Here is a 12,789-nt window from a genome sequence, read left to right as displayed (position 1 = left end):
CTCCGCTTCGAGTCGTTGGGGTAACAGGCACAGGTGACTGGGCCTGTTTACAAGGAAGTAAGTTATTACTATTAGGAAACTTCGGAAGGGTGGAGTCTATCCAAGCCCAGGCCATGAACCTCTGTCGTATGTGAGCAAGGAAAGGTATATTTGGGGTTGACCTTCATATTGTTTTAAAAATCCTAAATTTATTTTTGTCAATAAGAAATAGAAGTTGTATAGATTAAGAATATGGAATGTAAACTGGGCGTGGTGGCGCATGCCTTTAATCCTAGCACTTGGGAGGCAGAGGCAGGCGGATCACTGTGAGTTCGAGGCCAGCCTAGTCTACAAAGTGAGTCTGGGACAGTCAAGGCTACACACAGAAACTCTGTCTCGGAAAAAAAAAAAAAAAAAAAAAAAAAAGAATATGGAATGCTTCAGATCTGCATGCCATCCTGTTCAGGAGTCATGACTTCATCTGTATTGTTCCAGGGTTAGTGCTGTTGAAGCACTAGAGCTGCCTGTCAACAGAAAATAGCCTATTGTCTGAGACACATCTGCAGAACGCTTCGGCAGCTCCGCTGGCTGCACACCTCTTGAGTGCTAGGCCTTCCTACAGGTGGGTGTGTCCCTGAGTCTGAGCACACACACCTGCAACGGCAGTGCGCACCTGCACCTGCTGATTTCCCCACCTGCCCTTCTCGATGGAGGGGAGAGCCATCATACAAAGTTAAAACCACTTCTCTGCTCTCTTTTATACTGTTTCCTCCTGGCTTTGTTGCAAATGCCATCCGGAACTCCTAGCTCTAGTCAGCTATGTCATTAAATTTGTTTTGCCAGGCCTGGCTATGGGTCTGAAAGAAGGGGCATCGACTGTGGTGATAGCTTCAAAGAGAAGGTGGGTTTATGAAAGATCTCATCAGACCTGCAGGGGGAGGTCTGATAGAAACGATATGACTCGGTTGGGGTGATGTGGCTTTGTCACAACATGGTCAGGTGCACTGCCATGTCTTCACAAGGCAAAGGGGAGTGTGTGTGTGCATGCACGCATGTATGCGTGAGAGAGGAGAGAGGAGAGAGAGAGAGAGAGAGAGAGAGAGAGAGAGAGAGAGAGAGAGAGAGAGAGAGAGTTTTCACCTTGCCAGCATTGACCTGAGTGGCTCAAGCTGCTAGGCAAGGGGTCTGCCACTAAGCTGCAGCTCCAGCCTGGGAAAGGGACTTTTTAAAAGCCCTTTTCCCTTTTTCTTTTCTAGTGGCTCTCTTCTCATCTCTTCCCACCCCCTCACACTTTCATCTTAAAGGCAAATAAAACAAACCTGAACCGACAAGGAGACTTTTATAAAAACACTCATTCCTATATTCACAGGCCTAGCTCATCTTCATGAAAACTGGCTGGCACTTTAACCCCCTCCTTCAACACCCTACTGCTCACTGACAGCTGCTCTTGAGGAAGTGGGCTCCACCCTCCAACTTTCCCCGCATTCACCGCTGTCCTTCTTTGCCTGATTCATTTCAGCACTCCAGAAGGCTCTCTTCCATCATCTTTGCTTCACGTGGGTTAACAGTTTGGAGGCATGTCCCCAAAGATGGTTGCCATATTATGTCAACCCATTTGCTTCTCAAATGCTGTGGTGCAAAATGTCCCTACAGGCTCGTGGGTTTGAATATTTGGTACCCAGTTGGTGGCACTCTTTGGTAGGCTGTGGAACCTTTAAGTGTTGGCATATTCTTAAAACATATTTTTATTTTGGGTTCCTCAAAACTCTTTCTCCCTTCACCCTAACCCCTCCTAACACTCCAACAACAGGTAGGAGAGAAAGGTTAGTGGGGAGAAGGGGCATAGTTTTCCTTAGCTACTTCAGGGTCCTTGGGTTCAGTGTCATTGGATTTCCTTGTTTTTAATAGCTGAGTAGTATTCCTGATGACTAAAGACATTGAGCATTTCTTTACATGTTTCTCAGCCATTCGATATTCCTCTGTTAAGAATTCTCTGTTTGGTACTGAGCCTCATTTCTCAATTAGGTTATTTGATTTGGTGGTATTTAATTTCTTGAGTTCTTTATATATTTGGGATATTAGGCCTTTGTCAGATATAGGGTTGGTGAAGATCTTTTCCCAGTCTGTAGGTTGTCACTTTGTTCTTACATTATTTTTCTATTTTTCCCCATTCCTTTTCTCGGATGTTCTGTCGCTCCCTGCTACTTCTGCTACCTCATTTTGATGCAACAGTCCTAGCAATGGGACCAGTCACCGTCACTCTGAATCAATGCTATGCCCACTTTCTCCCACCTCTGTTCCTTCCTATCCCTCAGCCCTCCTGGGGGAATCTCGCAGTTCCACTCTGTAACCAAATCATCTGCTTACAACCTTCTAGCAATTAATTTCCAGGTCTCTCCAGGAATACAGGATGGCAATCACCTGACCCGTCACAGCGGATCAAGTTAAAACTCTCCCCTGCTACACGATCTGAGCCCTGCCCCGACTCTCCCCGCCCCCCGTGCTTCAATAGACTCAGATGTACCCTTTCTGACAAAAACATCACCAGAAAACAGCTATGACAGCTGCCTTATTCATAATAGCCAGAATCTGGAAACAGCCTAAGTGTCCCTCAGTAGAAGAATGGATAAAGAAACTGTGGTACATTTACACTATGGAATACTACTCAGCTATTAAAAACAAGGGAATTCCCGAAATTTGTGGGAAAATGGATTGAACTAGAAATTATCATAATGAGTGAATTCACCCAGAAGCAAAGAGTCAAATGGTATATACTGATTTATATCGAGACACTAGCCCAAGGGGCATGTCCCATGAAAGTCTTCACTTACCAGAAAAGTGGGTCAGAGGGGAGGACAACCTATTGGGACTCTAGGTGAGAGAAGCATGGGAGAATGGGGAAATAGAAGGATCCAGAGGGTCCTAGAAACCTACAGAATGAACATTATGATGCACGGATCTGGGTCCAGGGGTCCTGCTCAAACTATGGTACCAGCCAAGGACAATATGTGCAGTAAACTCCAAACCCCTACCCAGCCATTCTCCACCGTTGGACAGGGCATTCTCCACTGTTGAGTGGAGAGTGGGGTCTGACTTTCATGCCAACTCTGGTGCCCCATTTTTGACCATGTCCCTTTGATGGGGAGGCCTGGTGGCACTCAGAGGAAGGATAGCAGGCTACCAAGAAGAGACTTGATACCCTATGAGCATACACAGGGGGAGGAGCTCCCCCTAAGTCACAGACATAGGGGAGGGGAGTAGGGGGGAAAGCAGGAGGGAGGGAGGAATGGGAGGATACAAGGGATGGGCTAACAATTTAGATGTAATATGAATAAATTAATAAAAAAAAGAAAACAGCTATGAGACCCCTGCCCTCCATTCTTTATGTCCTCTGAACACATAGGTGACAAAGAGGCCTCCTTGCCATGAATAAACATGGTTCTGCCTAAGATCAGACCAAGCCTCTCTTTTTGTCTTCTGTCTCCGTTTTTTTAAGTAATCTAACATACTTCACTATGACTCATCCTGAAATTGTTTTCCAAGGTGCAAGCCAACCCTCGGGCTTTAAGAGATTCCCTTCTACTCACAGATGACAATATCAAGTTGTATTCCCTGCTGACTGTGACAGCTGAGGATATCAGTAACATGACCAAATGGGACCAAGCTCATCCATTTGATAAAGCTTATAGAGACAAGCCCTGAGGTGGGGGAAGATGTCCCTTTAAGAATTATTATTTCTATTTTTATCCCTCTCTTATAAACTTGAATTAAAAAAATAAAATTAACAAGTAACCAGTTGCCCATGGAGTTCCATAAGGACTGCTTTCCTTGAGCTTCCCCTCCCCACCCCCACCCCTCAGCCCTCACCTTATCTGCCTCTCAGCTCCTCGTTTGTTCTCTCCCAGGTGCCAGGATTCACTTGTGTCCTGTTACCTGCACTTTAAAACCTGATTCTCCTGATGGTTCTTTCTTGTTTCACAGCCTTTCCCCACATAAACACACACACACACACACACACACACACACACACACACACACACACGGATCCAAATATGAGTGAGAGGGGACATGCAGTGTTTGTCTTATTGAGCCTGGCTCATCCCATTGCATAATCTGATTCCATCTATCTTCCCACAAATGCTATCTTTTAAGGCTAAGTACAATTCTGTTGGCCATATGGACACATGTGTGTTACCCAGCCATCTGCTGGTAGTCATCTAGGCTGGTTCGTTTGCCGGATAGCGAATAGGGCAGCAGAAAACATGCTGTGCAAACATCTCTGCAGTAGATATAGACCTGACCCTTTTTTAAGGGTCTATCGCTAGCAGCCCTTTTCTGCCAGTCTTCTGTACCATTTCTTCTTATGTGAGGCGACTTTCTGTGCATCTTTGCTGTGGTCCTTGATATGGGGTCTAGAGTAGCCTTCCTGCAGGGGATCTTAATTTCTGTCTCTGTTGAGTTTGATGAGCAGACACTGTACCCTCCTTAGGGACAACCAGGCAGAATGCTGGACTCAGGCCACGGGTTTCTGCCTAACAATACTGGTCTTTGAAAGGAACTGGTTCACAAGAACTCTACTGTGACCCTTGACTTTTCCTCTCCTTCAGCCTCACCACTGCTACCTCCTCATGCCTGACTTCCTGTAATTTTCCCTGACTGACAGGAAGTCTCCCTGATCACTTCTGACACTTTGTACCTCTTGCTGCCTGTACCACATCCTGTCCTTGATTGACAGCTTTCTGGCAACCATGGCTTTTCAGCACCATGGGAAGCATGGTGCTGTATGTCTCAGCAGACACTTGCTTTATTTAAACGTCAACAGCCACCACGCAAAGAACCCGCAGTAAAGTTTAGAACTGAAAATCTGTGCTCCGTGGTATCTCGATTTATCTTCAAAGTGACTGGTTAAGGGGCGGGGACCTTGTTTCATTGAAAACATGTAGGCTTTCTCCTTGTGTTTCATTTAGAACCTCTGCACTAAAGGGGTAAGATCCCCCTTAGTGCAATGTCAGTGGCCAGAGCAGAAAGTACTGGATGGGGCCCTGGGTGAAGGGAACCTGTAGAGAGAGCTGGTCTGAAGTCAAAAGTTAGGCATCTAAGAAACAACAGTGCCAAATGGAAAACAAATTGCAGAGCAGGTCCAGCCTGGCTGGCAGCAGCTGTGCAGAGCGGCTCTCAGGGAGCAAACGCTATGCATGCTTTCCCTTTTCATTGTAAAGGAATGGTTTTTGTAAAGGGTAAGATCATATAAAGCAAACAAGTGCTAAAGGCATTATTTAAGCTCATAATTTAGGGAGGGAACTAGGCGATTGGTTGCTGGAGCCTCGAAGCACAAGTTTATCTAGAAAATCCAGGAATGTCACCTGACTGTTGCAGAGGAGGCAGAACTGGCTTTTCCAGGGAGGGGAGTCTCTCCCATGAGACTGGGGCATTGCATATCTGCAGACAAAAACTGGTTGGCATGGCTATTGCTTTTCCACCCTGTTGTAAAACAGAGTGCAGCCCCATGGGGTCATTTTTCATCCAAGGGCAAACACCCCTGCCCCACCTTGCAAAACCCCAGCTTCCCTGAGTAAGCCACTGGCCTCTAGAGCCAGTGCTGCTCCTGCTGCTAATGATGATAATATTTTGCAGTGTTGGGCAATAGAAGCCAGGGCTTTAAACATGACAGTGTAATGTTCTACCACTGAAAACCACACACACACAGTGAAGACACAGAGAAGGGAGGAATACATTGCTCACAGTGGTCTTACACTAGTTAAAGGGTGGCGTGTTGCACAGCAGGGAACGCTCTGGGACAGAAGGGCCGAAGGAGAGGACATCACTGCTTCTGGATTGACTGTGTTTGTAAACGGAATTCCGAATCACCAAGAAGCAGAATTGAGTTAAGATTTTAACATACATTACCGAACCCGAGCTGGTCCTTTGATAGCAGCCTGTAGTTTGGTAACAGACTAACCTCCCTGTTTCCCCTGTCACCTCAGGCAGGATCTTGTAATTAAATTTAGGACATCTTAGAAATGTTACCTGGGCATTCACTGGATATTTGCATAGGTTTATCACTCTGGGGATAAGGAGGAAATTACTGTACTTGCCTCAGTGTCTTCTTTTCCCCTCATCTTGGTCATAATGTGGTCAGTTAGGGTGGTTGGTAGCCTTTTGTGGGCCGAGTTGAATCATCTACAGGTGACCTCTCATATAATCCTCCTCATTGGAGCTTATTTGTTCAGTTGTAGCCCTGCCAGGTGCCTCCCATCCTGCTCCACACCTTTCCCCACCAGCCTAGGCCAAGCCCAGCTAACCTGACTGAGGAGCTCACTCAGTCCTAATTCATCAACAGGCAAAGTGATGTAACATGTCGCCTGGATTGTGACCCACCTTTATGAGTCAACTTCATCAGCTTGTTTTTATGGAATTCCAACCTGTGGCGTTAGCCTAACACACACACCTTAGGCTCAGGTGCCTCCTGGTCTCCGGCTTAGATGCAGTGCCATGGCTGTTTTCCTGGGGCTTTGTTCATCTGTCCCCACCTAGAATTCTCTCTGTTCCTGACAAGCAGCTACTCCTCATTTCCCCCTGATTCATGTAAACAGGCTTACACACCTACCCCATCCAATACAGTCTGTATTTTTAAATGCCATTTTAATTTCAAACCCCTTATTACAAGTTGATTTCTTCTGTCCCTTCACTGGAACAACAGCCCGCCCCTCCCCCCCCAAGTGTATGTGTGTATCTCTGTGTGTGTGTGTGTGTGTGTGTGTGTGTGTGTGTGTGTGTTGGGGGTCCCAGGGGACATTTCCTTCTCCAATCTGGAGTTTGAGTCCATGGTCTCACAATACCGGGCAAGTGCTCTACCAATCAATTACACACCCAATTCAGATCTGTGTTCCTGGGCTATATATATATATATATATATATATATATATATATAGATAAATAAATAAATAAAAAGACTTCCCACACCTTTGCTGAGTAAATAAAAATATTTTGATCCAGGCTTGGCCGGTGATACAGATCTGTAATCACAGCTATTTGGGAGTCCAAGGTAGAAAGATTCCAAGTTCAAAAACTTCCTAGGCTATCAAGTGAGTTTAAGGCCAGCCTATGCAACTTAGCACTAGTGTATGTCAGAAAAAAAAAAGTAAAGATAGGGCTGGGTATGTAGCTTTTAGTATGACATATATATTTGATCCTTGACAGCTTTCATATCTTAATAGATAATATATATGCCTTATAATATATATAATCATTACTACGAATTGGTTCGGTTATGTAAATATAAATTTGGCAATGTGCATTAAGAGCTTTGACAATGCTTTGGGGAGACAGCTAATTCAGTAAAGTGATTTCCTCAGAAGCATGAGACCCTGGGTTTGACCCTCAGAATCTACATAAAAATGCCAGGTGTGTGTGTGTGTGTGTGTGTGTGTGTGTGTGTGTGTGTGTGTGTGTGTAGGGGGTTTGCTTGTATTCTCAGTGCTGGGGAGGAAGAGACAGGTGGGTTTCTAGGATTGCTGGCAAAGGAGGTTCATTACTAGCCTGTGGTTTAGCTCCAGGCAGTGAGAGGCCTGCCTCAGAGGAAGTGGATGGATTCCAGAGAGTGACACTCACGTTATCCTCAGGCTTCCATGTGCAGGCACACACATGCACCTGGACACTAATACACACACACACACACACACACACACACACACGCAGAAACTAATATATATCTATATTATATCTATATAATTTTTAATTTCTTAATTTCATTTTTGAGAAATACACAAAAAATTAACCAATGGTATTGTTAGAGATTTAAAGACAAGATTCAGACTTTCAAAGAAAAGGAGTGAAAACAAGTGAGCATCTACATCAAATTTAAACCCTTCCCCACTTGGTCCTATCATGTTAAGTCTTCAGGTCCCTGTCACATTGCTTGCTGTTTCCCGCTGGCCCTGGCAGAACTGAGAGCAGCCAGTGTGTCAGCCAAGAGCACTCAGGCAGTCTGGCAGGGAAAGCAGAAGACGGGTTCTCTTAGCTGAAGCTTAGAAAGCATCAGCCGCCTTTCCAGGGCTGGCACGAGGCAGTTCTCATGCTGCCAAAAACCCTGCAAAGCTTCCAGCTCACTGAGCCGCTGACAGAGATTAACACTGTAGTAATAGTTACTGCAACTAGAGACTAAAAACCACAAGGTTGGCAACATCATTGTAGCTTCACACACAACACACACTGGACATTCTAATCTATTTATAGAAACTTCAGTGATGACCCCTGTTGCTAAAATTCCTTCCCGGGTACAGATATGTGTGTGTGTGTGTGTGTGTGTGTGTGTGTGTGTGTGTGTGTGTGTGTGTGTAGATACACAGCAACTTCTATCCCTCCTCCTAAGGTTGCAATGGCAAATCTAAATATGATTCCACCCAAGTTTACTCCCAGGAACCAATGGGGTTTTTTTCATTAATTAATTTATTTATTGCAGCCCCCTCATTCCTCTCCTCCCTGTCCTACCCTCACACTCCCCTAACCCTACTCCCCCCATTTCCTTGCACGCTTCCCCCCCAGGGCACTAGCCCACCCTGGCACATGAAGTTGGAGCAGGACTAAGCACTTCTTCTCCCACTGAGGCCAGACAAGGCAGCCAAGCTAGGGGAAAGGGAGTCAAATACAGAAAACAGAGTTAGAGACAGACCCCGCCCCAATTGTTAGGGGACCCACATGAAGACCAAGCTGCACATCTGCTACACATGTGTAGGGGATCTAGGCCCAGCCCATGCATGCTCTTTGGTTGGTGATTCAGTCTCTGTGAGCCCCCATGGGCCCAGGTCCGGTTACTCTGTAGGTCTTCTTATGGTGTCCTTGACCCCTCCAGCTCCCTCAACCCCATCCTCCCCTCTTCCACAAGACTCCCTGAGCCCCATGTCCCTTTCCATAAGTCTCCACATGTCAGGAACCAGTGATTTTATTCAGCTTCCTTATAGATCGTGAGAGGTTACCTACAGGAGTGTGGCTGCTTCTCCCTCACAAGGCTGCACTAGAAAATCTTTACTCAGCAGGAATGATGGCTGGCCCATAGCCACATAGATGGAACTCCTTCCCCTAGTCTTCCCTGGCCCATATACTCTAGCCCCTCTGTGAGGCAACAAGCCCCCATGCAATTAGGGCAGAGTTGCACACAGTGGGTGCTGGGCAGCAGTTGGGTACTCTGGTGAGGGTTCTGCGACCTTCCCTGCTCCTGCACGAGGAAGTGTGAACAGCCAGCAACCCTACCTGGGGTGATCTTGACCACCTGCACACAGCTGAACTCCTGAAGATGGGGGTTACTTGGCTCAGACCACAGTCACAAACAACAGCCCTCACTTCTTTCAAGTTCCTAAGTGTCCCTCCTGAGCACATACGGCCCTAGGTCTCCTGCTCCCTTTTCCAGAGCTGTAGCCCGTGGCCAGCAGCAACAGCCACATATACTCCATCCCTTGTGAAAGGTTGCAGTGCAGAGTAGACCACGCGCAGAAAAGAATTATGCAAATGCCATCTGTTCCATTAAGTCAGCACCCGATAGACAGGAAGGTTGTAAAACCAAAGCGTGCAAGGGAAAAGCTCTACGCTTGCAGATTATCCGTGGGCACAGCAGAGAAGCATCCAACCCACCCACCAGATCCATAAGGAAAGGACAGCAACAAACCCCCAAACGAAATGGAAATCCCCTTTCATCTTCCTGTGTCCTGTGTGCTGCATTCCGGGAACACCCTCAAATCATAATGGTGGGTTATTAACCACAATGACCCTTGGCTTTAGAAAACATCTTTTACTTAAAAACAAGGCCTCACTGGACCTGTGAACATAGTTATACGCGTCACACATGAATACGTCTGACAGTTACAACACACAACACGACTGACATAAAATAATTGCTGGCCAGTGCTTGGCAATGCTTCGCTAGAAATAAATATTACTATTTAAGTCACAGGTACTCACAAAAAGTTTGCTGGGTGGATTGAGGTGGGCTTAAGGCCTCTATGAGGATATGAAAGTGAGGCCTGAGGAATCATATCCTAGTTTAAGGCAGACCTAGCACACGCCCGGGGCACGCAAGGCTATTTAACACAGCTGTATATACATACAAATACATTCTTCCTTGTGTTGATATCTGAACATCACACAATTTAAAATAAGGAGGCAGACATAGAGATGAAAATTCTATATAAACAGTTAAATCTTAGCTTCGTACAGTTTTCTGTACAAAAGTCGCTCTTTTTATAGGGCTTGGTAGCGTTCACATTGTGCAGAGATCTCCTAGGGACTAGCCAGGTGTGAAGAACACCTCTGACACGCCGCCGGGAGACCTGGGAGTGACGTGGTCTCAATAATACATGTTCTTATCCCACCAGCCTGTGGAGGCAGAAAAGGGTAAATCAGAAACAGAGAGCCTGTGGGAGGCGGTGACCAAGCATTACAAATCATGCTCCTAAACAGGGGGCCCATTTCATCGGCCAGCTCCTTGCCTTCAGCTGGTCTGGTTTCCAGCTTGGCAAAATCCGAACTAAAGCCATCTAAACCATTACTCACTTCCAGGGTAGAGCCGGATGAACAATTTTCGCATCTCATCGTACACCCAAATCAAAATGGCGTGTGGTACAGCTACAAACCAGTACTGAGCCCTGGAAATAAAAGGAGGAAAGTGGAGGCGGGCGTGGTGGCGCGTGCCTTTAATCCCAGCACTCTAGGGAGTCAGAGGCAGGCGGCTTGCTGTGAGTTCGAGGCCAGCCTAGTCTACAAAGCAAGTCTAAGACAGCCAAGATAACACAGAGAAACCCTGTCTCAAACACAAACAAACAAAAAACCGAAACCAAACCAAAAACAAACAAACAAACAAAAAAGTGAGCCCTGGATTGTCCAAAGAGATCCTGGTCAGTGGCAGAGGCAGGGGCGGGAGCTTTCTCTATCTAGAAATAGCCAATATACTACACCACTCAACACAGGCCTGCCAAGGTCTTACTTGAGATGGGACTGCTAAAAGCTACATTGGCCTCTGAGGAAACCTGTTGGATGAGAATGGTGATGGTCCAGTTAGGCCTGGAAAACACCTTTCTTCCTTTGGGAAACAGGAAGGTGAAAGGATGGGTTTCCACAGCTTAGGATCCATTTAATCTCTTTGGGGGAGACTGGAGGAAGAGCCCGTGGGAACCTGAGTGTTTATTCAGGTTATGAGCTCAGGCCAGAAGCTGGCTTCTTACTGAGTGCCACTGAAGGCCACCTCACCTGAGCATGGTGAAGCTCAAAGCGTTGACACTCCCGAGACCGTAGGACAGGATCAGTGCGACAATGATCTGTGAGGCGATCCCCACCCAGATGACTTTATTTCTGCAACACACACATACAAGCAGATGCTGAATTTCCACGTGTCTGTGGTCGTGCACACAGCAGACCATGCCACAGGCCAAGTCAACACCTCATCTGTCTCAGGCATAGGCTGTTAGAGGGTCCTGAGACCATTGTTAGCTCTACACGACAGGCTCACTGACCACCCCGGGGGCAGGCATGGAGGTACCTGAAGAGGCCCTGCTGGAAAATGGAGTTCCTCCGGGTTTTCCTGATGATCAGGTCAGCAATTTGTTGGACCATGATGGCGACAAAGAAAGCCGTGTAGCCTGTCGATTCCAGGTATTTTCTCTGATACCGTGTCTGTCAAGAGGTAGAGACAGATGAGATCACAGGACCGTGGAGGAGGAAAACTGAAATCTGATGTTCTTTTCCTACTTCACCCAGATTAGGGGTAGACTATTACCATGCGTTCAGAAAGAAATTCTCTTGAAACAGACGCTAAGGAACAGGCACTAACTTATAAATATTACTCCATTGTGGAAGTTGGGTTGGTTTAAAAGTCCACATCCTTATGGGTGAGATGTGTTTCTTGAGTGCAGAAGAACGTTGGATCTTGTTTATGCATTAACTCTGGTGCCCCACCTTTGACCACGTCCCCTGGATGGGGAAGCCTGGTGGCACTCAGAGGAAGGATAGCAGGCTACCAAGAAGAGACTTGATACCCTATGAGCATATACAGGGGAGGAAGTCCCCCTCAGTCACAGTCATAGGGGAGGGGAGTAAGGGGAAAATGGGAGGGAGGGAGGAATGGGAGTATACAAGAGATGGGATAACAATTGAGATGTAATATGAATAAATTAATAAAATATATTTTAAAAAATAAGTAGAAGTCCACATCAATTGCTGAACTAATGGAAAAAGAGAGACGAAGCTGAATCTTCTCAACAGCCATGTTACCCGGGATCTTCCAGACTCAGTAGCTGACAAGCATCCAAGTCTGTCTCCTTGAGATCGTTCACGGAAGTAGAGGTTCCATAACAGTATGGGTGGGCAGGGAGGAGAGTGGAGAGGGACCAGGTGGTGCTGGCCAAAGGACTCTTGACTCACCCATTCCTGCCCATAGCTATCTTCCAAGTCATTTATATCCTCTGTTTCCCACGCTACCCTCAGGTTGATGAGAGAGTTGGGCCAAAAGCCCTGCTGTGCGTAGACGGTGAAATACACGAGGAAACCGCCTAAGGCTTGCATAAGACCTGAAAGAGTGAAAGATTCAAATGAGAGTGGTATCCTGGGCCCAGAGAGCTGTGCCCAGTTCTCGAACTCTTTGGGGCCATCCATCCGTCTGCCCTGCCTAGGACTGGAATTGTGGCACCTGCGCCTCCGCGGTACCGAGTCAAGGGTGAGGAACTGCGGATTTAACTCACACAAACACACACACACACACACACACACACACACACACACACACACACACACAATAACACAGTGAGTCCCTCATGCTAAGAGAGC

General features: G+C 46.6%; 1 protein-coding gene across 1 annotated transcript in view; it reads right to left on the bottom strand.

Moving 5' to 3' along the window:
• Window positions 1-10,217: 10,217 nt before the first annotated feature.
• Atp12a (ATPase H+/K+ transporting non-gastric alpha2 subunit) overlaps window positions 10,218-12,789 on the bottom strand; it is a 28,697-nt gene continuing 26,125 nt past the window's right edge. The window contains exons 19-23 of the mRNA XM_051143177.1: window positions 12,388-12,533; window positions 11,507-11,640; window positions 11,218-11,319; window positions 10,525-10,616; window positions 10,218-10,347 (exon numbers count right to left, since the gene is read on the bottom strand). Of these exons, the coding sequence (XP_050999134.1) occupies window positions 10,319-10,347; window positions 10,525-10,616; window positions 11,218-11,319; window positions 11,507-11,640; window positions 12,388-12,533 (503 nt within the window). The 3' untranslated portion in view covers window positions 10,218-10,318. The remainder of the gene's footprint in view (window positions 10,348-10,524; window positions 10,617-11,217; window positions 11,320-11,506; window positions 11,641-12,387; window positions 12,534-12,789) is intronic.

This window comes from Acomys russatus, chromosome 3 (genome assembly GCF_903995435.1).
Source record: "Acomys russatus chromosome 3, mAcoRus1.1, whole genome shotgun sequence".
Taxonomy (NCBI): domain Eukaryota; kingdom Metazoa; phylum Chordata; class Mammalia; order Rodentia; family Muridae; genus Acomys; species Acomys russatus.
This window is presented reverse-complemented; position numbering and strand designations above follow the sequence as displayed.